We start from the raw sequence: 23,866 nt of genomic DNA, 5'->3' as shown, positions 1-23,866 counted from the left end.
GAAAATTTTCAGATGCGATTGGCAGAAGTAAAAAAAGCCCATATAAGATATAAAAGTATGTTTTATAATTGTTGAAAATGATATGTTATAATAAAATTAATAAAAATATATATATATAAAGATTGTTTTCTCCTGCTCTGGAGGGTAAGACTCGAACTCGAGATTCCGACTCAACATCAGGAAGAACTTTCTGACAGTCTGAGCTGTTCAGTGGTGGAAGGGACTTCTGTTCACGAGTGGTTTTTAGACAGAGGTTGGGTGGCCCCCTGTCAAGGATTCTTTAGCTGTGATACTTAAATTGCAGGGGGTTGGAGGCAGGGAAATGGCCTACCTTGACCCTCTCCTCTGGCCGCTTGACCACCTTGTCGCTGAGGAACTTAGTCGGGATGAAGCCCGTGACACCGTTGTCCAGCCGTGTCTTCACCCCGATGGCCTGGCCGGGGCAAGAGCCGCTGTCAAAGTGGTTCCAGACCTGGAACGGAGCAGAGGAAGCAAAGTCACGGCAAAAGGAGGGCGGAGGGTGGAGCTCTGCCTAACCAGGACCCAGGCAAACACACACACACTCAAGTGGCTGCTTGGCTGGCCATGTGTGCCCTCAGCCAGGATCTCTCCAAAAGCCTGGGCAGGTGAGGCGCCCCTGCCTAGCAAGCATCGCAGCAGTTGCCAGACTTGCTGCTGAACGAGACTTGCTGATGGCGCAGATCTATTCATTTTTTGCATTTATATTCCACCTTTTATTCCAAGGAGCTCAAAGGGCTCTATACGGTTCTCCACCTCCTCATTTTATCCCTGCAACAACCCTGCAATGCAGACTATGCTGAGACACAATGATGGCTACCTGGCAAGCTCCGTGGCTGAATGGAGACTTGAACCCTAGTTTTCCAGGTCCTAGTCTGACCCTCTCTAAGCACTGCCCCACACTGGTGTGGCTCTGTTACCTCGCTGAGCTCGGGGAAGTTGTCCTGCTGGCAGAAGGGGCATTGCCACAGGCCCGTCTCGTCGTTCCGGATCGCCTGGTCGTAGCTCTCCCCCTGGGGCCGCCGGTGGGCTATCCCCGTCACGTTGCAGATTATGAGTTTACCTGGGGATGGAGGTTGATTAATTGTAAAAATATTTGTATACATCTCTCTCTCTCTCTCTCTCTCAAAGCAGTTTACAGTGAGAATACATAAAGCCATGTAATAAAAACCATATAAACCATATTTAGAAAGTCATAAGCAGACCTTTGGGGAAGGAAGCAGTCTTAATTGCCTGCATAGGCCTAGAAGAATCAAAAAATTTTCTGGAGATGTTTAAAAGTTGGCACAGGTGGGATAGGAAGGGTGGAGTTTATGGGGGCACAAGAGGTGTTTCGCAACCCCTTTTGCTTTTGATTTTCATATGCTGTTGCAGCCGTTCTCTCTGTTTTATACTTGCTATAAAATGAAATCTAATCTTTATCCCCAAAACCCAAATAAATAAAGAAGGCTGGCAGCACCCCCAGGGGCTGTGCCGGTGACACCCCCCCACCAGTCTCCATCAATGCCACCACTTCTCTGGCCCTAAGCACCAGAACAGCAACTGCCCTCCTCCTCCTCGGTAGGCCTTGCCCCGGGGGGAGAGGCAGACATATATAGAACATCTCCTACCTATATAGAACGTCTCGGGTGTCTCCTTCGTCAGCATGTTGAAGACCTCCTCCGAGTTGGGGGAGCGGTAGGGGCTCCTCAGGTCCTTGTAGCGGCAGCTCAGCTCGGCTCGGATGTCATACAGGGTGATGTGCTTGTCACCGTAGCCCTGAGAGAGAGGGAGACAGACAGAAAAAGGAGAAGTGAAAACCAGAGGGTCAGATTCTCCCCCCCCCCATCTAAGCCCCTCAGGGCTCTTCCCACCACCAACCTGTCTCTCCAGCTCTTCGGCAAAGGCATCCAGATCCAGGTCCTTCAGGCGCTCTGGGTTTTCCAGGATCTCCTCCAGAGCTCCGGCCGGGTTGGCATCCTCAGCTGACTCGTCGTACTCCAGGGCGTCAACGGCCATCTTCCGGGCCCACTCGTAGGTCTCTGGGTGGACCCTGGACCCATCCAAGACCTCGATGTAGGAGTCCGTGCTACAAAAAGAGAAGGAAAAGGAGGACTGAGCAGAAGGTGTGAAAAACTGGAGTACCCTGGTCTTGCAAAGGCGACCGAGACCCCCTGGAAGGAAGTCCTGATGCAGGGATGGCTATAAAAGAGGATGAGACAAATTCACGGAGGAACAGAAGGCTACCAGTGGTGACCAGCCACAATGGCTGTTCTGCACCTCTACTGCAGAGGGGAGAGGGCTCTCGTTTTTGGATCCCACCTGGGGGCTTCCTACAGGCATCTGACTGCCCATGGTGAGGACACAATGCAGAGCCTCTAGCCTGATCCAGCAGCCAGACTCTCTCAATTTAATTTTATTTATTTATTTGTTTATTTAAAAAAATCTATAGAACCATTTATAAAAAATAATAGTAATCAAAACATTGTGAGTTTATCCCATGGATAGGCAAAATAAGGCCCAGGGGCCAGATCCGGCCCAATCGCCTTCTCAATGCGGCCCACAGACGGTCCGGGAGTCAGCGTGTTTTTACATGAGTAGAATGTGTCCTTTTATTTAAAATGCATTTCTGGGTTATTTGTGGGGCATAGGAATTTGTTGATTCCCCCCCCCCCCTCAAAATATAGTCCAGCCCCCCACAAGGTCTGAGGGACAGTAGACCACCCCCCTGCTGAAAAGGTTTGCTGATCCTTGGTTTATCCTGTGAACCAACCTGAGACCTGAAGGACAGGGAGGGAAACCTCCGGCCTCCTTGAACATTTCACCACCCCACCCCTGCTGCCACCCCGCTTGCTCACCTGTCGCCCAGCGATGCTGTGTCGATCTTGATGAAGCCGGCACAGTTGATGAAGACTTTAGGCCCCATGTGGCACATGGTGACCAGCTGGGTCCGGTTCTCCAGTCGGGTGTTGTTCTGCTTCAGGATCTAAGAGGGGCACAGAGCATTCCTTTATTTCATTTCATAAAAATTCATGCGCTGTTTGATTGTAAAAAACCTCAAATAAGAAAACAACAGGGCTGCTAGTAAGAAACAATTAAAACATTCCAAAAATTAAAACTAAAAACAAGCCAGCAATCTAGACATCTGAGTAGGCTTCATCTAAATTAAAAAATGTTTTTGGCAGGTGCTTTAAGGAACACAGCGAAAGGGCCTGCCTGGGGTAAAACGGCAGGGAGTTCCAAAGAGTAGGTGCCGCCACACTAAAAGATTTGAGTTTTTACAAATGCAGAGCAGGAATTATGTGGCACAGTTCTGCCCGGAGAGAGGCATTTCGTCCTGGCAGAAAGGAGCTGCCTTATTTAAGGAGGTTGGGTGGCCTGGGCAAGGGCCTCAAAGCCATGTCCTCTTGCCTTACGCTTGGACAGGATGTTTGTCCCTCTAAGCCCCCTGTAGCCTCCTCTGACTGGCAGGGGCTCTGCAAGGTCCCAGGGCAGAGAAAGTCCTGTCCTGTCACCTCCTGCCTGTCCCTTTTTCAGCCGACTGAACCTGGGAACTTCTGCTTGCGAGGCAAGCGGCTCTCCTGCTGAGCTGGGCCTCTTCCGTAATATACGAGTGTAGGAGGCTGCTCTATACCAAGAGGCCAAAACAGATAAATCGTTATGGTGCCCTGAAAAGAAACTGTTAGGAGGGGAACAGACAAGGCCACAGTTGACGTGGCTGAAAAGGAGCCAGTGAGCCTTGTTACAGAAAAGAGAACATTTGGAGACATCAGGAGACGCAGAATGCAACAAATGCCGCAGAAGCTGCAAAGAGAACTGCAGATCAAGCACTTCTGCATAGCCGGTGGTGTAAAATAGAGTACCAACGAAAGGGACCGTTTGTGTCAAAAGGGGCAAACTGCTGGTTGGTTAGTGTTGCTGAAACGATGCTTCACGAGGGTGTTGAGCGAACGGAATGAAGAGGTGGGGTGGATGGTTTTTTGTTGCTACACCTATGCTTGTACTGCATTTGAATTCTTCGCAATGACTTCTGCATTAGAGCTGCCGCCTTGCATGCGCAAAATAAACACCGACTGATTTATTACTGACCTCCAGTAAGGGAAACTAGTGTTTCCCCTACAGTTCCACGTAGCTCAGTGTTGTCCACAGGGCTTCAGACATTCAGTCATTCCCATACAAAGCAGGTGCTCTACCACCAACCTAAAGCTACTTCCCTTCAAAAGGAAAACCCTAGTCCTCATGATTCTAAATGAAGAGATTTTTAAATAGAAACACAGGAAACTGTCTTCTACAAAGCTATGACTGTTGGTTCCATATAGCTCAGTGCCGCCTGCACAGACGGCCAGCAGCTCTGCAGCATTTCAGGCAAGGATCATTGCCTGCCTGGAGACTGAACCAACCCAGAGCTGGAGCAGGACAGGCCCCTACTACCAGGAGGCAGAGTGAGGCCACCCTGGCCTCAAGGGGGAGACTTGCGCAAGTGCCGTCTTTGACTTGTTAGGGCCTTCTGCTTACCTTCAGCAGGTGAGTGCCCTTGCGGGGCCCCAGGCCACAGACGTACTGCAGGAGGGCCTGGCTGTGCGGGTGAGCTATGGCCCGGTTGACGTCCACCCCGACCTCGTTCACACGGTTGATGAACTCGCAGTGCAGGGAGTTCAGCAGCTCCTCCTTCACCACGTGCTCCTGGGGGAGAAAAAACACACCCACATCAACGGGCTGCCATCTGCCTTATTGCAGGGCAGATTCGAGGGTAAACCATGTGTGGAATGAGTCTGCCCCTGCAGCTTGATGGAGGTAGAAATTGTCTCTCATGTCTTGTTACGGTGCCATTTCTACAGGAATATACGCTTGGTGTTTATCACTCCTGTTATACAAAAATCTCCAAATAGGTCTGAACTTCAATGTCTAAAACTCACACTAAGGGTGGCCAAATTCTGTGTGACTGCCGTAAAACTCAGGGAACAAGCTGTACTACCAAAATGATTAAAGTTTTAAATGATAATTTTAGGTTATATTTTAGTGATCAATATTTAATCTATTTTTTAACTGCTGCTATAGCTGAATTGTCTCTGTTATACCCAATTGCAATTCAATGTATTCCTGTTGTGTTTTATGATTTTCCTAATATTGTAAGTGACCCGGAACTGGTCTGTGACCGTAATAATAAAATTCTATTCTATTCTATTCTATTCTATTCTATTCTCACACACCGGAGCCATAAGGCTCAGCTCCAGGGTGGCAGACTGTAGGACACAGGGCAGCCCTGTCAACGGGCACCTTCATTATACACTTTTAGGCACCCGGTGAAAACGTCGCTCTTCAACCGGGCCTTTAACTGATTGACATACCCTTTTAAATGTGTTGTGGGAGGGAGAGTTATTGGTCTGCTTTTATTCTTATTTTTATTATGTTTTCTATTGTAATTTTATGCTGTGAACTGCCTTGAGATCTGCAGATGAAGGGTGGGATACAAATGTAATGTCATGTAATTCATGCATTTATTTATTTTACCTGCCTTCCCCCCTCCATGAGGTCCCGGGGCAGGTTACAAGAATTTAAGAACACAATATTAAAAAACCAGTTAAAGCAGATTACAACATAGTGGGAGTAAGGTGGATCTTAAAATATATCAAAGGGCAAGGGGATAAAGAGGCAGGGACTCAACATGATTTATTCTGCTTCAGCTTGCAATGGAAAATGACTGCCTGCCCCACCCCACCCCGCAGCCCCCCCAACCCTAGACACAAGCCCTTTTCACAGCCGGCCTCCGGGATTTCAACAGACAACTGAAAGCCTTCACACACTCCTGGTGGTGTTACCTGCAGAGGGTGCAGCTTGAGGCAGAGGATGTCCTCGTCGGAGCTGCAGACCTGAGCGAACTCAATCAGGGGGTCCTGGATGCGGCGGGCAAGGGAGACAGCCTGGCGCAGGACAGGGGGGTAATCCCGGAATTCGGTCTGCAAGAGAATCACACCAGAAAGGGGTTCATATAGCCCTCCTCTCATAACCACACGTGAGGCAGCTTCCCATGACATCCAAATACAGTGGTACCTCGGGTTACATACGCTTCAGGTTACAGACTCCGCTAACCCAGAAATAGTACCTCGGGTTAAGAACTTTGCTTCAGGATGAAAACAGAAATTGTGCTCTGTGGCGCTGCAGCAGCAGGAGGCCTCATTAGCTAAAGTGGTGCTTCAGGTTAAGAACAGTTTCAGGTTAAGTACGGACCTCCGGAACAAATCAAGTACTTAACCCGAGGTACCACTGTAATATGAACGGCAATAAGATATAGCATCACGAGAAAGGGGTGGGGGGAAATCAGCAACATCAACGATTAAAACAACTGAAATAAAAGCCGATATCAAGACCTGGAAAAAGTTTTCCTAATAAGTGTGTAGTTTTCAAATTTGCTGTGTTCCTGATGGCTCCTGGACTGTAACCACAAATAAAATAAAACACTTTTTAAAAGCTAGACACTACGCAAGAAACTACTGTATTTTTCCGTGTTTAAGACGCCTCCTATTTTGGGGGACTCAAAATTAGGAAAATGGGGGGAGATTGCCCAGAGTTGTTGAGCTTTTTTGGAGGATTGCCCATAGATTGACCAATGCTGCCAATCACACATATCGCATAATCCACCTATTGTCTGTCCCCTCCATGTATAAGACGACACCCAATTTGTCTTATACACGGAAAACTACAGTACCTCATTTAAAGACCCTTGGTCCGTCTAGCTCAGCAGTGCCTACCCTGGCTGGCAGTGGCTCTCCAGGGCTTCAGGCAGGGGGCAGCAAGTGTCCCGAGTTTGGGCAATGGGGGGAGGGTCTCCAGGCTCACCTCGGACTTCTTGCTGTTCATGTAGAGAGTGGCCAGCTCATTGTCCACCAGCTCCACCCCAATGGAGGAGAGCTGCTGCCCTTGGTCCAGCTCGTGGGCAATGCGCTTCACGTCCTCTATCAGCATCTGGGCATCCCTGGCAAAGGGAGAGGAGGAAGCAGGAAACAGCTGAGAGCTTGGCCATGAGAGAGAGCGAACCACAGTTGTAAACTGAGCGGCATCTCTTGACCCAAAGAGGGAGCTGTGCAGCAGAAGGCATCCTGTCCCTGTCTGGGCGTAGTCTTTGCTCTACATAAAGGATGACCCCTCCCCACCTCTCTATCTGGCCCTCAGGACACACCCCGTCACCGGCCCAGTGCTGGACCTTCCCTTGAGTGTTTTTGCCTGGCTGGACCCTGATGATGGCTCTCGTTTTTCTGGATGAAGGATGCAAAGGGATTTCTGAATGGAGAAACTACTCTACCATGCAAAGGCAGTTTACATTTGTTGCTCCTCCCACTTTTGCCTCTGGCCCTGCCCATCCCGGCATGCGGGCCCCTGGCAGGCTGCATCCAGAACATAGCTGTCAACTTTTCCCCTTTTCTTGCAAGGAATCCTATTTAGAACAAGTTAATTTCCCTTAAAAAAGGGGAAACGTTGACAGCTATGATCCAGAAGGGAACGTGGCCGGCACTTACAATTAATAAATAGAAAATATTAAAGGTTAAAAGTTTGAATAAAGAAAATAGATTAAGAATGTATAACTTTAATTTTAGTGTATAAGGTGTGTATTATAAGCAGAAGAAACAAGTATGTGATAAACCAGGAAGGGAAGTTGTGGGGGGATTTTGAAATGTAAATGTAATTAGAATTTTTAATTACGTTACAATTTGTTGCAAATTTGTAATAAAAAATATTTTAAAATTAAAAAAACAGAAGGGAATGTGGCCTTCAGGGTGAAAAAGGTCCCCCGTCCCTCGGCACTGAGCTGCTACCTGCTCATTCCTGAGCAAACTTCTGTTGTTCTTAAACCATTCATATCCTCCTTTCCTGTTGCAGCAGAAGTAATCAAGGCAGCTTGCATCAAGTATTTAAAACAGCCAATCCGAAAACAAACAAAAAACAAAAACACCAAATATAAACCAGGAGTAGATTATATACCGCAGGCCCTGTACACACCCTCACTCCAGCTGGCTGTTTTAAAGTATGATGAAAGCTGCTTGGAGTCATGATTGTTTTGTGTTTAAAACAGAAAAGTAGGAGAGAAATATTTTTTTAAAAATGAGATGAGGGCTGAATGTGCTGAGAAGGAGGCATCTGGCAGGCTGCTGTGAGAGCAGGATGGCGGATCAGAGGAGTCCTGAGCACGATCCAGCAGTCAGGCTCTTTTGCTGTTCAGGTGGCTCACCTGTTCTCTCCTGCAATGGTGACCACGTGGGGCTTCTTGCTGAGCAGGAATTTCTTCAGGGTCTCAATATCCTGAGCCTGATGGCAGAGAAAGGGGTAGAGAGTGAGGGAGGCAGAAAGGACACCGGACAGAACACAGCAACTTTACACACAAAGGCTCCTAAAGCAGGTGATTTGGCGATGGGAAGAAAGCCCTCTCAGCCAGTATGGAGGCAGGGCTTGTGATGGGCTCAAATTTCCACCAGGGAGTTGGGGGCGGGAAAGAAGAAGGGGATTTGAACCCTGGTCTCTCCCAGGTCTTAGAGCCCAGGACTCTACCACTATACCAGAAACAAGAAAGCTGCAGATAGTGCGCAATCCGGAAATGATCTCTTTCAGCTTCTGCCTTCTGGAAGAAGGTACAGGGTTATAAAGACTAGGACTAGCCGCCTGAGAAACAGTTTCTATCCAAATGCGATTTTGGTTTTAAACACAGTGCAAGGTAGTCTCTATGGGAGTATATCCTATTTAATCATGGAGTATCAGAGTTTTTAGGGGGCTAACTAGGCTGGGATAGCTGGCTTGTTCAATTTCGCTGTTCTGTATGGGAGAATGACAATAAAGATTATCGTATTGTATTGTATTTCAGATGAGGGTTGCAGCAGACTGCGGGGAGAATGTTCTAGGCCTGAGACCAGAGACACACCAGCAGCCCTGCACTTCCAGACTGGCGGTGGGAGGAAAACCACAGACCGACTCCTTGCACCAGAAGCTCCCACACTATCTGGTGGCTTCCTAGCAAAGTCTTCAGCTTCTCCCCTCACCTTCTTCTCTCTCTCCTCCTCCCGCCAGGCGTTCCTTCGCTTGGTGAAATGTGGCAGGCGCAGGAAATCCGTCACCTCCCCTTCCCCATTCACCAGGGCGCAAAAGACAGGGTGGTCTCTGTAAGAAAAAGGAACGGTGCGCCGTTAGAAAAGTGGGGAGGAAACCCCACCAGGGCGTTGGGGACGCATCTCTGCCAAGGAGCCTCCATACCTGGCCGAGGAGAAGGCGATGCCCAGCACCCGGATGCCCTTCCCCTGGTTCTCATCCATGAAGTCGTCGTCTTCCTCCACCTGCTGGTCTGGCCGGTAAGGAGCCGCCTTCAGCCAGTTGTGCAGCTTCCGGCTGCAAGCCTAGAAAAGGAAGGCGACTCATGGGCAGACCCTGGAAGAAACTTCCACCTGGACCATTTGGAGGGTTTGACGGAGCCTCAGAAAGTATCTAAGGGCAGAGCTCAAAGAACCATTTTTGGGCTGCATGAGAGTGGTCCCCAAAGAGGGCGGTGGAATTCTCTAGGTGGCACTAAGAGGCAAGGGGAACTGGAGGTGGCAAAGCTTTGAAAAGCTGGTCTCACCGAATAAAGTTCTCCTGGTTTTTTGAATTAAATTAAATAGTTTTAACTGGATTATGAATAAATGTGCAATTAATTGTTACTGTTTTGAATTTCACTGTGTTATTAGTGGGTTGTGCAAACAGCTGTTCTGAATGATGCTTTTCATAGGGTAGGGGGATGACTTTATGGATCTGAGGGGGCTGTGCCCCCCCAAGCTTGGGAGCCACTTCTATAATGTGATTTTATCTCGGGTGCAAATACTTGAAACACAAAGTTGCCCACTGTCACCTGCAGAGGCAAACACCTGGCTCACCCATATATTAAATATTCAAAAAGGAATGCTCGTTTCTTTCTTCCGTGCAAAGCAAGGCAGCCTCTCTGGAGAGGAAGGGCGGTAGCACATTGAGAAAAGGACCAGAGTATCTGCCATCACCACAGCTGGCACACCTGGCTCTTATTTCCTGGAACTAAACTACACAAAATCGGACAGAATCATGCGCATCTGCTTTGCAGGCATTTATTCTGCATTCATGATGCATGTTTCCCAAAGACTTTTTTTTGGCACTGGGAAGTGGAAAGCTGGATGACACAGAGGGGTGGCAAAAGGAGATCTCCTCCCAACTCCCCTGGCCCAGGTCTGAGATTTCACCAAAAGTTTTGCTTAACAAAGAGGGGGAAATTAAAACATGGATCTTTTTTCAGATGCCAAATGCAACCCCACCCCCAGCCTGCAGTAAGAAAGCCTGCTCACCTACTCAGGTGTCAGGGATTTTTCAGCTCTGACACCTGCTGGACTAGATGACCCAAGAGGTCCCTTCCAACTCTACAGTTATAGGATTCCTCCTTGAGCAACCATCTAGGCTAGGCCTGCTCTCCCAGAGGCAGGAGCTGCCTGCCAGCTGCTCCCCAAGCACACGGGGCCTAAGCCAAGGGGGGTTGGGGTGGGCAGCATTGGACACCCACCTTGATGACGAACTCCTTGGCTTCCACCAGCAGCTTGTTCTTCAGCTCCATGGCCATCTGGACGTAGAGGAACTGGTTGAGCGCCCGCTCAATGGCCAAGGTGCGCTGCCGGTTCCACTCCTGCACCTGGTGGCTGAACTCGTCACGGTAGTAGAACTGCTTGATCTCCTCAAAGTAGGACTGGTCGTTGCCGTAGCTGGAAAGAGAGGAGGAGAAGGAGGCGGTCAGTGGCTCCTAGGCATCATGGCTTCGTCACTCCTCCCACCACTAGGAGGCAGTAAAGGCCCCTGGATGCCAGTTGGCTGGGCAACACAAGAGGGGACTGTAGTGATCAGGTGGGATTGCTATGAGGAATTATAAAAAAACATGGAGCAAGCCATTTGTGTCAGCAATGCGTTGACTGGGTTTGAGCCATTTTGATATGATTTCTGATCAATCCATGCCTCTGCATCCATGTCCTATTTCTCTGCCTGACAGACACATATCAGCATTCTAAAAACACAGGCCAGGTGCTTCACCGGGCATCCTGAGTCATAAAGATAGGAGGTTGTGTCAGGGATCGGTTCGCAGAGAAGCGGGGAGAGACAGGAATGTACAGAGAACCTCCTCTGATGAGCAGCTATACTTTGTCAGCGTTGGGGGAGAAGAGACTTTCAGGAGACATGGAAGATGAGAGAGAGAGAAGCTCAAAGACTTCCAGAAACTGCTAGCGATTGAGGCAGACATGCTTTGAAAACCTCTGCTCTGTACATAGGTTTTTGAACTCAATAAATCCTGTAAAAGACAGGCTAGAGTCCTGGGCTGTTATCTTCGCAAGCATCCACGTATCAATTTGACAGGTAGCTTCTTTGATGTACCTTTCCTTGAGTTTGTTAATCTTTAGATAGATCTTAGGGCCAGGAAGAGAGTTCATAAAGAGATGGTAAATACTACCCCATCCTTCCTTCCTTTACTGCTTGTTTATGACCTCTGGGTTTGCTGAATGTATTCCTCTAGTCCAGTGTTTCCCAACCTTGTGCCTCCAGCTGTTTTTGGACTACAATTCCCATCATCCCTTGCCGCTGGTCTTGCTAGTCAGGGATGATGGGAGTTGTAGTTCAAAAACAGCTGGAGGCACAAGGTTGGGAAACACTGCTCTAGTCCTGCTTTATTTACTCTCAGATACGTAGGCATGTTCAAAGTAGTTTTTGTAGTTAACAGGATTACTTCTGATCTGACTTTGTCCACCGTGGGGTTATTTTTTAAAAAATGCTCAGGGGAAATCTGATTGGTTATTACAAACACTGTGTAAAAAGTTCTTTTGTGAATAAAACGACCTGGGCCGAGGGGTGGAGAGGGAGGATTATTATATGCACTCCTCCCAGAGTCTTGCTGATCAAGCCTCGTATGTATTTTATTAATCAGAGTCCAATCCTTCCTTGTTTGGGGAACGCTACAGGGACAGCGGCTGCAGCTGGACTCAGGTCCTTTGCAGCCCTACTTGGAGACAGATGCCAGGATTGGACCTGGGACCTTCTGCATGCAAGCAAAGCAGATGATCTGCCATGGAGCAACTTACTACCCACCCAATGACATTGAGATTCACCCAGCAGGGAAAAGGGGGGGGGTGTCTTCAGGCGCAGACTCACCCCTCAACGCCCTTCATGTCGATGCAGATGTCAATGGTCAGGAGCCCCTCGTCCTTGGCCAGGCAGATCTTCAGAAACTGGTCATCCCGCAGTTCCTTCACAGGCTTATTCTTCAGGTACTTGAAGGAGTAGGCGTAATGGGCCTCGTCCACATCCTGCCGTTTTGAGAAGGGGAGGGGAGAGAGAAGGCAGTGACTTTGGGGGGGGAGAGAGGAACACTCCAAGCAGGCCCTCCCAGGACACCCTCGCAGCCCCCAATTCCATGCCAATGTTTTTGGAATTCAGCTATTCCCATCGACCACCAGGGCTTGCCTCTCTTTCCCCCTGCCAATTGTGCATGTTTTAATGCTTTCCCTCCAACTCAAGGAAACTCAAGGTTCTTGCTCCTGCCACCCTCACAGTAACCCTGTGAGGTAGGACCAGGCTGAGAGACATATTGCCATGGTCTTCCACATTTTCTTTCACAGCTTCTGCTTGCTCAGTTTTTAAATGTAAGCCTTTGCTTGCTGAACTGTGAATTCTCAAGCGTGCCGCAAACGGGTTTGAAGAGTTACTGGCTGGGCCTTGGGGACAGCCACGCGAAGAGGGATTTGAACCCGGGTCTGTCCAGAGCGCAAGCCAAACAGCTCCACCACCACTACAGCAGAGAGAGCCTTGGCACCAGATTCCCCCCGTTCGCCAGGAAGAACCACCCAGGCAGGTGCGCTTTACCTTCTTCCCTTTCTTGGTAGGAGCGACGTTAATCTTTGCCCTTTCCTGGAAGGTCTGGCGCAGGACCTGCCGGACCAAGGGCTCGCGGGCAATCTGCAGGGCCACCATGTAGCAGGCTCCTTCCAGCACGGCCTCCGGGGTGGGGAACTGGCTGTGGAGAGCGCCAAGGCAAGGGCATGGCTGGGTCAGGGTGGGGCGCAGGATCACCCCCTTCCTCACTCCCAGCCTCCAGCTGTTATTCACAACTCCCACCCACTCATTTCCTCCCGTCTCCGCCTTCATCACAGCCCACCCACAGGAAGCCTTCTAAAAACATGCATTATTCAGGCAGCCCAGTCAAACCCAAGAGGCTTTGCCAACCAGCTTCTGTACTGATGTGTCTGATATTCTAAAACTAATTGCAATGTGTTCTGGGCTTATAACCAAAGTGTGGTTTATGCCCACTCGACCACTTCAACTGATGGAACTGGCACTGTTACAGGTTCTGCATTTGTAAAAATATTTTAGCGTGGCAGCACGTTGGAACTCCCTGCCTATTGCAAACAGGCAGGTGCCTTTGCTGTACACTTTTTGGCATCTACTGAAAACATTCTGGTTTAGGCAAGCCTACCCAGAGGTTTAGGTAAGTTGCTGCGAGTTTTAATCTGCTTTTAGACTATTGCTATTTTAATTTTCCAAAAGCCTTAATATTATTGCTGTTAATTGTTATTATCAATAATTTTAAGGCTTTATATTTTTCTCTGTACACTGCTTTGAAGCCTGTCTGCTTTGTGTGTGTTTTTTTACAATCAAGTGTTGTATAAATTTGAATGAATGAATGAATGAATATTTAAATAAATTAAATGCCAATGCAAAAGAGACCCACAAAGCAGATGCCTGTAGGCGCAAACCTTGTCAAAAGCGATGTTTGTCAACCAAAAAGCACAACCCGGACACACAAGTCACAACTGAACTAGCTGAGAAGAGTTTAAGAGCTGGGAAAACAGGTAACGAGCATGCCCAACACCAAGACATTTTGAGTTCCCTTCCAAAGGAAGAAACTGAGGCAGGACAGGTCAAAGGGCCCCCCCTCCCCAGCCAGGAGGGGGCCACACCGGAGCCAGGGCTCCTACCTGCAGACGTAATCCTTGGCCAGCTCCAAGGGCTCAGCTGGGAACTGCTCTGTCTCGTGGCGCTGGTAACTGTCGCGCAAGTTCTCCCCAAACTGCTCAGGGGTCAGCCCAAACTTCTTGGCTAGGCCATCTAGGGGGATAACAGCAACCGTCAGTCATGAGAATATAAGGATAGCCCTGCTGGGCTTTACCGTCAGCCATCCACCCCAAGCATTTAACCCGGACGCTGAGGGCCTTCTGGTGGTTCCCTCACTGCGAGAAGCCAAGTTACCGGGAACCAGGCAGAGGGCCTTCTCAGTAGTGGCACCCGCCCTGTGGAATGCCCTCCCATCAGATTTCAAAGAAATAACAAACTATCTGATGTTTAGAAGACATCTGAAGGCAGCCCTGTTTATGGAAGTTTTTAATGACTGATGTTTTAATGTATTTGTAATCCTTTGTCGGAAGACACCCAGAGTGGCCAGGGAAACCCAGCCAGGCGGGAGGGTATAAATAATATTTTATTATTATTATTATTATTATTATTATTATTATTATTATTATCACCACCACCTAGCCCAGCCTCCTGTTCTCATAGGGGCCGACCAGAAGTCCCCAAGCAGGATTCGAACACAAGAGCAGCCCTCTCCCCTCCTGAGGTTTCCAGCAACAGGGATTCAGAAGTACGGCTGCCTCCAACTGCGGAGGCAGAGAACTGACTCACTGCAAAGGCCAAGGGAGCACAGGAGCTGGTACCTACCTAGGCCAGCTGCTTGGCAGATGGTATACATGTCCCGGCGAGACGCCTGCTTCAGCTCTGGCCCCTTCTGCTCTTCGTCCTCCACGTCCTCCCCTTCGCCTGGAGAAGGAAAGAGAGAGAGAGGCCCTTGGGGAAATGCCCAACCACCAGGAACGACCAGGAGAGGGCAGACACACTGGGAGCATCAGCAGAGAGGCACTGCGGCACAGTGGTTAAGAGTGTTGGACTAGGACCCAGGAGAGACCAGGGTTCAAATTCCCCAACTCAGCCATGGGTGATCTTGGAAGCCAATCACTGCCTCTCAGCCTAACCTACCCCACAAGGTTGTTGTGGGCATTAAATGGGGAGAAGAATCATGTACACCACTTAAGAGTGCCTTGAAGGAAAAGTGGAATACAAATCCAATAAATAAACGAACAAGAAATCTCAAGGAAAGGAAAGGGGAGCCCCCCAGACAAAGTGAGAGAGGCCGCCTTCTTCCCCCATCCAGCAAGGGGGGAGATTCACCATGAGCATCTCGTCTCTCTAGCGCAGCCACTCCTAGCTTGGTGCTCCTCCTGATGGCCTGGGACTACAACACCCATCAGTCCGACAGGCAGTGTGGCTGCGAAGATGCCTCACAGGGCAACAATGCCCAGAGGAAACCCTGAGAGGGGGAGGCTGAACTAACACAGAGATGCAGAGACCTCTGATGCAAAAGGAAGGGAAGAAAAACGGAGGGGATGCGGAGGAAGCTCACCCAGACTGGCTCCCTTTGTGCTGTTTGTTTCAGCCCATATTTCAATTACAGATGCTTACATTTTAATGCACATTTAAGTGGCTTTTATCCATCTAACCTGCACAAGTCTTTTTTGCCCTTGAGCAAAGTAATACTTTTATTATTAACTACAAAAGGATCTTCATTTGTAATACATTGTTTCCGACTTGATGATTTCACCTAAACGGCCTCGGTCCAGTATATCTGAAGGATCCTCTCCACCCCCATCATTCTGCCCAGACACTGAGGTCCAGCGCCCTATGGAACGCCCTCCCATCAGATGTCAAAGAGAACAACAGCTACCAGACGTTTAGAAGACATCTGAAGGCAGCCCTGTTTAGCGAAGCTTTTAATGTTTTATGTATTACGGTATTTTAATATTTTTTTGGAAGCCGCCCAGAGTTGCTGGGGAAGCCTAGCCAGATGGGCGGGGTATAAATAATAATTTATTATTGTTGTTGTTATTGTTATCGCTTAGGGCTTTTGGGTTGTTGGGTTTTTTTTGCCAAACGTGTTGAGTGGTACATCTAGATTTTCTAAATAAATAAACAATGGTATGGAGCCAGGCCCCACCACCATGTGCAGATAGCCAGGCTCAGAGGGTGGGGGAGAGAGACAGCCCTGTAGCGAAGGCACCAGAGCGGGGAGATGGTGGGATGGGAGTATGGAGACGATCACCTTAGAAACCAGGCAGCCCCTTCCTGCAACCCACATACCTTCCTCCTCCTCGCCGTCCTCCCGGACCCTCTTGTGCTTCTTGCGGCTTGCCTTGGCGGCGTTCTGCATCTTGGGGATATCTCGGCCATAGTAGAGCAGGAAGTGGTTGTACACATCCCGCAGCTCATCCATGGACTGCACGTCCTTCAGCCTGCCAAAACAGAAGCATGGGAAGGAATTTTAAAATATATATATATTTGGCGGGAGCCACAAGAAACAGATTTCATTTCTTTACTAACTTTTTTAAAGATTGAAGCTGCTGAGCTTTTTTTTAGGATTGAAGTTGTTGAGGTTTTACCCCAGGAAATAAACTGCCACAGGGGCCGCATTAAACCAACCTGCGGGCCGGATAAGGCCCCCAAAACAGACTTTGGACATGGGTAGACAAGACTCTTCTTCAGTTCTTAAGTACAGTTTGGATCCCGAATGCCTTGGGAGTTAAACGTTTTGACTCCTGAACACCGCAAACCCAGAAGTGAGTGTTCTGCTTTCGACTACCATATTTTTCGCCCTATAGGACGCACTTTTTCCCCTCCAAAAATGCAGGGGAAATGTGTGTGTATCCTATGAGGTGAATGCAGGCTTTCGCTGAAGCCTGGAGAGCGAGAGGGGTTGGTGCGCACCGACCCCTCTCGCTCTCCAGGCTTCAGGAAGCTATCCGCACGCTTTGGAGAGCTGCCTGCACCCCGAAGCCTGGGGGCGCGCTGAGCTCAGCGCCTCACAGGCTTCAGGCTTCACGCCTGGGGGGGGATTAAAAAACATTCTTTATTTCCCCCCAAAAAACTAGGTGCGTCCTGTGTGCCGGTGTGCCCTAAGGGCCGAAAAATACGGTATGTGCAGGAAGCTCCTGCAGCCAATCAGAAGCCGCGCCATGGTTGTCGAATGTTTTCGGAATTTGAGTGGAGTTCCAGAATGGATTCCATTTGACAACCAAGGTACGATTGTATGTAAGGAGACTCTCCTTAAAATACTTGCAGTGTCCCTTTTGTTCAAAATCACGACAATGCCAAGAAATGGCAAAAGGGCAGCCCTAGTCAAGAAAAGATACAGAAAGTTTTCCCCGAGGCTCTCGGGAAGAGACAGACAGGCTGACCGGGGGGAACCATGTGTTCCCATTGAGACAAGGCACCGGCCTGCCTTGAAGTTTTGGCCTAGCAGCTCTGAGGAGAGACGGTACCTCTCCATGTCGGTGGTGTCCAGGGCTCTGATGCCGTCTGCCAGAGGCTTGTCTGGATCCGCAGAGATCTGCTCGTACTGGTACGCTTGCATCTTCTCAAAGAGCCTGGTCAGGTTCTGCTTACGGATCTTAAGCTGGGTCCACTGGGGCAAGGGAGAGAGAGAGGGAAGTTGGCTTTGAGTCACCTGACTGCCTTCCCAGAACCACCCCACCGACTTCTCGCTTCCAACTGAACTTCCTTGAGTAAGGAAAGCAGCAAGAGTCAGAGCAGAGCCAGAGAGGTCCCTTTGGCTGGTGAGCAGAAGAATATGGTGATGGGTCTGAACATGGTAGATGCAGGGGGTGGGGGCTTCCTTCCAACGGTGGAGGGGGGTTTGGGCCCCCACTTGCAAAGATCAGTGAACTGAGAGAGGGAAAGGAATGAGAGACTCCTGGCCAGGGTCATGCTGGAACTGAAGTCACAGGGCTTAGCTAGCTGGCTCCATAGAGGGAGTCATGTATGAGAGGGGCTCTCGTTGGCTAGTTAGCCAGGATGGCTCTGCTCTTCCTGCAGTTGGAGGCAGCCATGCTTCTGAACAGCAATCGTTCGAAACCACAGGAGGGGAGAGGGCTCTTGTGTTCACATCCTGCTTGCAGTTTTCCCACGGGTATCTGAATGGCCCCTGTGAGAACAGGGTGCTGGACTAGATGGGCCCCCTTTGGCCTGATCCATCTTCTTGTGTCCTTAAGAACACCAACACCCCACAACACAAATAATCTGGTCGTGGTCATTCAAGTTTGCAGAGGGAGAGAGCTAGGAGGCGCAGACCTTTTTGGACAGGAGAACAGGGCCCATTTCCCCCTCACACAGAGATTTTGCTCAGTGAAATCGCAGGAAGATATATATTGTTATTTGTTAAAAGAAATGACGGCCCTTTCTATGGTGGCCAAGGAGGATCTTCTCAGTTAAAGTTCCCACCAACGAGTGGCTACGGAGCAAGAACAGACAAGTGCACTTCCCTATTAAAAAGGTAAAGGGACCCCTAACCATTAGGTCCGGTCGTGACCGACTGTAGGGTTGCGGCGCTCATCTTGCTTTATTGGCCGAGGGAGCTGGCGTACAGCTTCCGGGTCATGTGGCCAGCATGACTAAGCCGCTTCTGGTGAACCAGACCAGCGCACGGAAACGCTGTTTACCTTCCCGCCGGAGTGGTACCCATTTATCTACTTGCACTCTGATGTGCTTTCGAGCTGCTAGGTTGGCAGGAGCAGGGACCGAGCAACGGGAGCTCACCCCGTCACGGGGATTCGAACCGCCGACCTTCTGATCAGCAAGTCCTAGGCTCTGTGGTTTAACCCACAGCACCACCCGCGTCCCTGCACTTCCCTATTACTGTTTTTAAAAAGTGGAGTCCATTATGTCCGCACCACCTTTCCCATTTCAGTGATAACAGCAACTATCTTAGAGCAGAATCACCGTCTCAGGTGAGGCGGCTGGGCTGGGAGCCTCACCTTCTCGTCCCACTGCCAGACTCGCCACAGGTCATTGATGTGCAGTTCTGGCTCTACGTACTCCTTCCTGTAGAAGGCGATGAACGGAACCTAAGGGGGGAAAAGTGGGGAAACCCCATTAAACCCAAAGAGGCTGGGCTCACGGACAGGAGCCCTCTTGTTCATGGCAGGCTTCGGTGCCCGGCCACCTGCCAGGGATTAGGGATTCCAGCTGCCATCGGCCCCTGTCAGCGTGGCTGTGCTTTTGGACTCCAGCTTCCGCCAATCAAAGAAATCCAGCAGCTCAGCCTCCCCATCCCAGCTCACCTCAAAGTGTTGGTTCCTCATGAAGTTCAGGGCCTCTTTGATCTTCTGGATGGTGCTGGGGCCCTTGCGGCTGAAGCTGCTGCTGGCCTGGCCGCGGTCCAGGTAGTCGGCACTCTCCTGGGGAGCAAGGAGAAGGCAGGGGGGTCGGCTGACACTGACATTTCTTACAGCCATAGAGCAAATACTATCTTTGAGCGTGGCAACACCCACCCCTTTGGAACTCCCTGCCTATTGACATCAGACAGACACCGTCACCGAATCATTTCAAGCACCTGCTAACAAATTTTTTTTTCTGGAAAGCCTAGCAAGACATCTGGGTTTGACATGCATTTTCAGCTGCTGATTTAATCATATTTTAAATTTTAAACAGAAACACTTTTTTTTTTGGACGGGAAAACCTAGTGTGACAAGTAGGCTGAGAGTTAGCTCAGTTGGTTACAGCGTGCTGCTGACAACGCCAATGTCATGGGTTCAATCCCCACATGGGCCACATGCAACTCTGTCCCTTCCAACTCTGCAGTTCTACGATTCTAAATTTGACGTGTTTTAAGATATCTGTTTTAAGCCAACTGTTTACACTAATTATATTTTTAATGTCAAATATCTCCTCCTGTTCCACTGTCCTTAACAGTGCCCCTGCCCAAAGCCCCCACCTCACAGACTACCACACCTGTGCGCCAGAGACAGCCGAACCTCAACCCTGTTGACACCCAGCTGGCAAAAAACACAACTCCGAAGAGAAGGCTGTGAAGGAGAACTCTGGAAAGGGGGGGGGGGGGGCAGTGCAATTAATTCTCTTCAATATTGCAGGCTCTGCATGCTTAGAGTTAGTGCAAAATGCAGCAGCAAGATTACCTACCACCTGGGATTGCATTTAATTCTCATACAAACTATTTTCGAAACAGTTGCAATGATTGCTAGCTCGCTTCGAGACCCAATTGAAGGTGCGCATTGAAGGTGCACATGTTAGCATTTAAAGCTCTAAATGACCCAGGCACCAAATACCTGAAAGACCCCCTCCTTCCCTCCAGTCCCCTTGGGTGCTGAGATCAGCAGAGGGGGCCCTTTTGGTACGCCCTCTGCCCTCAGAGGTTTAAGGGGTGGCAGTCCAAAAGAGGGTCTTCTCTGTGGTGGCCCCTCAGTTGTAGAACTCCCTCCCCAGAGATGTGTCTCTGGCACCTACATTATACAACTTCCAAAGGATGCTGAAGATGCACGTCTTTTGACAAAACCCATCTCAATTTTATGGCTGTTTAGTTGCTTTGCATTGTTTTCAATATTGCTTTATAGGCTGCAACTTGCCCTGGGACCTTAAGAGGGGAGGAGTAATAATAAAACAAACAACAACAACATAGAGACATCTCCTACAGCCTTCCAAGAACAGCTGTGACTCCGAGCAGATCCTCACCTGCAGGGAGATGGTGGGCATGGCAAAAGCATTCCGGTAGATCCAGTCGGCTTCCTCTTCCAGCTCGTCATCTTCGGCATTCTTCACAGGGATGGAGCGCAGCTGGGAGGGAGGAGGAAAACAGAGTGCAAAGGGGTGAAGATGGTGCAAGAGGCCTAAGCGGGTCAAGGCTGCGTTTTGTGACCTAAGGCTAGGGAACATCTTTGCCCCCAGATGTTGCTGGACTCCAGATCCCCAGCAACATCTGGGGGGCAGCCACAGGTGTCCCCCCACCCTTGCTGTAAATGCAGCAGGTAGTGAAAAGGGAGAAGCAAGGACCGGACAGGCAGGTCTCCTCACCTGGAACCTCTCGGGCATGTCAGTCACCCGGATCTCATTGTCCTGGTCAGTCAGGTGGCTGCTCTCCAGTTCGCTGGGCTCATACATCTCGAAAATGCTGCGGCGGCTGATGCGCTTCTTAGCTGTCTTCTTGGGCCGGACACGGATCTCCCCTTCCGTCTCTTCAGGCTCGTAGTCGTACTCGTCTTCCATCTCCTCGTCGTACTCGTTGTATTTCTCGAACTCGTCATAGTCAAAGTCCACTCCAAATATCTCCTGAGCCTCTTGCAAAGCACTGGGAGAGGACAGGAACACTGGTATTTGACCACTGAAGACCCTCAATGTCATGGGTGGGGGAAGGACAGAGGGCAGCAGCTGACTTGCCCACAAAGAGCCTTATGAGAACAGGGGGCCTCTGAACACCTAAAGCCAAAGCAGGCCCATTTCCACGTTGAAAGGGAGCTGGGCAGCTCCAGGGGCCACTGCAAGGAAAAGCATTTTGCAGAATTGTAGAGGTGGACGGGACCCCCAAGGGTTATCTATTCCAACCCCCTGCAATGCAGGAATCACAGCTAAAGCACGTCTGGCAGATGGCCATCCAACCTCTGCTTAAAGACCTCCAAGGAACGAGAAGCCACCATCCTCTGTGGCACTTCGTTGCACAGTCAAATGATTCTTACTCTCAGGAATCTCTTTCCCTACACTTTAGCTGGAATCTCCTTTCTTGCAATTTGAACCCTTGGCTTGGGTCCTGCCCTCTGGAGCAGCAGAAAACGGGCTTGCTCCATCTTCCACGCGACAGCCCTTTGGGGGTTGCAGATGGCTGTCATGCTACCGTTCACGCCTAACATTTCCCTTTGGCGGTGGTTCCCTCCCCGCAGTCAGAACTTGAAAGATGGGCAGCAGCTTTCGACCAACTTACGCGTCTGTGTATCCGGGGAGCTTCTTCCTCCACTTGGGCTTCTTCAGAGGCTGCCCATCGTCATCCACAATGAAGTCATCGATGTCTGGAAGAAATAGCAATGGCGGCCGCTCACATAGGTGGCTGGAACTGGGCCCTTCCCTCACCCCACCTTTGTCTCGACCTATTATTGATCTATGCCCAGTTGCTGGTGCATCTCTGCCAGGGGCCCCTCATTCAGCTGGGAGGCAGGTCTCCCCCTCACACCAGTCTGGAATATACCACTACTTTGCCATGGGGGCTCCAGCCTGAGCAAAATAATCTAATGAAATAAGAAATATGTTGCTCCCATGTTAGGTAAGAGCTCCCCAAGGCTGGCTTCTGAATCTTTCCAAAGGCCACTAGCTGCCACTGGCTCCTTTGAACACCTTCCTTCAACTCACAGCCCTTCCTATCATTTCATCCAGTACCCCAGAGGAGTGAGCGTCAATACCTACCAGATTCATCTTCCTCCTCTTCCTCTTCTTCCTCGGCTGCGGCAACAGGGCCTTCGCCGCCCTCTCCCCCGTCCTCGCCCTCCCCATCCTGGAAGATCTCTTCAGCAATGGCTTCCTTCTCGTGCTCCTCCTTCCCATAATCCTCTTCTTCGTCATCCTCGTCATCTGACATCTTCCTCACCCGCCTGAATTTTTGCTGCAGAGGGGAATGCATGTTGTTTGATCAGTCTGTGGGCCCTTGAGACAGGGACTCCCCACACCTGCCTGGGACTCAACAGGCAGCCCCTCATCTCCACACCCAACACAACCTCTCAGGGACACAGTCCTTCCTAACACTGTTGCCTGTAAACAGAGGCCTCCACCCTGCCTGGAGATCATTCAAGATGTAGCAGAAGGCTGGGTCACTGCTGTCCAGGGCTCCATCTGGTACACAGGTTGAGACCCTACCTACCCACAGACTTTCTCACTGGAGTGGTGCATACTCTGGTTATCTCCCACTTGGACTACTGCCATGCGCTCTACGTGGGACTACCTTTGAAGGTGAGCTGGAAACTACAGTTAATCCAAAATGCGGCTGCTACACTGGTGACTGGGAGCGGCCGCCAAGACCATTTAGCACTGGTCCTGAAAGACCTACATTGGCTCCCAGTAAGTTTCTGAGCACAATTCAAAGTGTTGGTGCTGACCTTTACAGCCCCACATAGCCTCGGCCCAGTATACCTGAAGGAGCGTCTCCAACCCCATCGTTTCCCCGGACACTGAGGTCCAGCGCCGAGAGCCTTCTGGCAGTTCCCTCCCTCGCTGTGAGAAGTGAGGTTACAGGGAACCAGGCAGAGGGCCTTCTCAGTGGTGGCGCCCACCCTGTGGAAGGCCCTCCCATCAGATGTCAAGGAAACAAACAACTATCTGATTTTTAGAAGACATCTGAAGGCAGCCCTGCATTGGAAAATTTTTAATGTTTGACATTTTATCACTTTACTATTATTATTATTACTATTATTATTATTCTATTGAAAGCCACCCAGAGTGTCTGGGAAAACCCAGCCAGATGGGCAAGGTATAAATAGTTGTTGTTGTTGTTGTTATTAACAACCACACCTCAGCCAAACAAAAGACATGTGATAGGGGTAAGAGCCAGTAACAGTGGGACCCAATCTACTTTGAGGTCAGGCTTCCCCAACCAGGTACCCTTCAGATATTTTGGACAAAAACTCCCATCAGTCCCAGTCAACAACATAGGGGGCAGAGGGGGAAGTAAGGCTGATTTAAGTCTCTCCAGCACAGCCTTCTCAGACTGCATGGTGGCATGAGACTTTGCCTGAAGGAGAGGTGACTGAGGAAGCCCTTCCTTTTAAAGAAAAAGATCCACCAAATTGAAATAGTAGTAGATTAGGATAGCTAAGATAAGAGCACCTTGCTCACTCAAAAGATTGCCAGAGTGCGACGTGCTACTCACCCGTTTAACTTTGACACCCAAGTTTTCTTCAATGAGGTCAAAGTCGTCGTCCTCAAGACGGTCATCAAAATCTAGAGGGGGAGAGATGGAAAGTCAGGACCCCAAACAAGT

The 23,866-nt window shown here is 49.8% G+C and overlaps 1 protein-coding gene across 1 annotated transcript in view; it reads right to left on the bottom strand.

Annotated features, from left to right (window-relative positions):
- SUPT6H (SPT6 homolog, histone chaperone and transcription elongation factor) overlaps positions 1-23,866 on the bottom strand; it is a 41,976-nt gene that overhangs the window by 8,865 nt on the left and 9,245 nt on the right. Inside the window, exons 4-28 of the mRNA XM_081889576.1 lie at positions 23,756-23,826; positions 22,300-22,495; positions 21,824-21,908; positions 20,923-21,196; positions 20,584-20,685; positions 19,176-19,292; positions 18,870-18,959; positions 17,379-17,521; positions 16,201-16,352; positions 14,728-14,826; positions 13,989-14,118; positions 12,877-13,027; positions 12,166-12,320; positions 10,538-10,733; positions 9,235-9,374; positions 9,024-9,141; positions 8,222-8,298; positions 6,835-6,970; positions 5,817-5,954; positions 4,513-4,680; positions 2,856-2,983; positions 1,879-2,086; positions 1,629-1,776; positions 939-1,081; positions 332-472 (exon numbers count right to left, since the gene is read on the bottom strand). Of these exons, the coding sequence (XP_081745702.1) occupies positions 332-472; positions 939-1,081; positions 1,629-1,776; positions 1,879-2,086; positions 2,856-2,983; positions 4,513-4,680; positions 5,817-5,954; positions 6,835-6,970; positions 8,222-8,298; positions 9,024-9,141; positions 9,235-9,374; positions 10,538-10,733; positions 12,166-12,320; positions 12,877-13,027; positions 13,989-14,118; positions 14,728-14,826; positions 16,201-16,352; positions 17,379-17,521; positions 18,870-18,959; positions 19,176-19,292; positions 20,584-20,685; positions 20,923-21,196; positions 21,824-21,908; positions 22,300-22,495; positions 23,756-23,826 (3,506 nt within the window). The remainder of the gene's footprint in view (positions 1-331; positions 473-938; positions 1,082-1,628; positions 1,777-1,878; positions 2,087-2,855; positions 2,984-4,512; positions 4,681-5,816; positions 5,955-6,834; positions 6,971-8,221; positions 8,299-9,023; positions 9,142-9,234; positions 9,375-10,537; positions 10,734-12,165; positions 12,321-12,876; positions 13,028-13,988; positions 14,119-14,727; positions 14,827-16,200; positions 16,353-17,378; positions 17,522-18,869; positions 18,960-19,175; positions 19,293-20,583; positions 20,686-20,922; positions 21,197-21,823; positions 21,909-22,299; positions 22,496-23,755; positions 23,827-23,866) is intronic.

Source organism: Podarcis melisellensis (genome assembly GCF_964234715.1).
Source record: "Podarcis melisellensis genome assembly, chromosome: 15".
Lineage (NCBI taxonomy): Eukaryota > Metazoa > Chordata > Lepidosauria > Squamata > Lacertidae > Podarcis > Podarcis melisellensis.
Note: the sequence above shows the minus strand (reverse complement) of the source record. Positions and strands in the feature narration are given on the sequence as shown.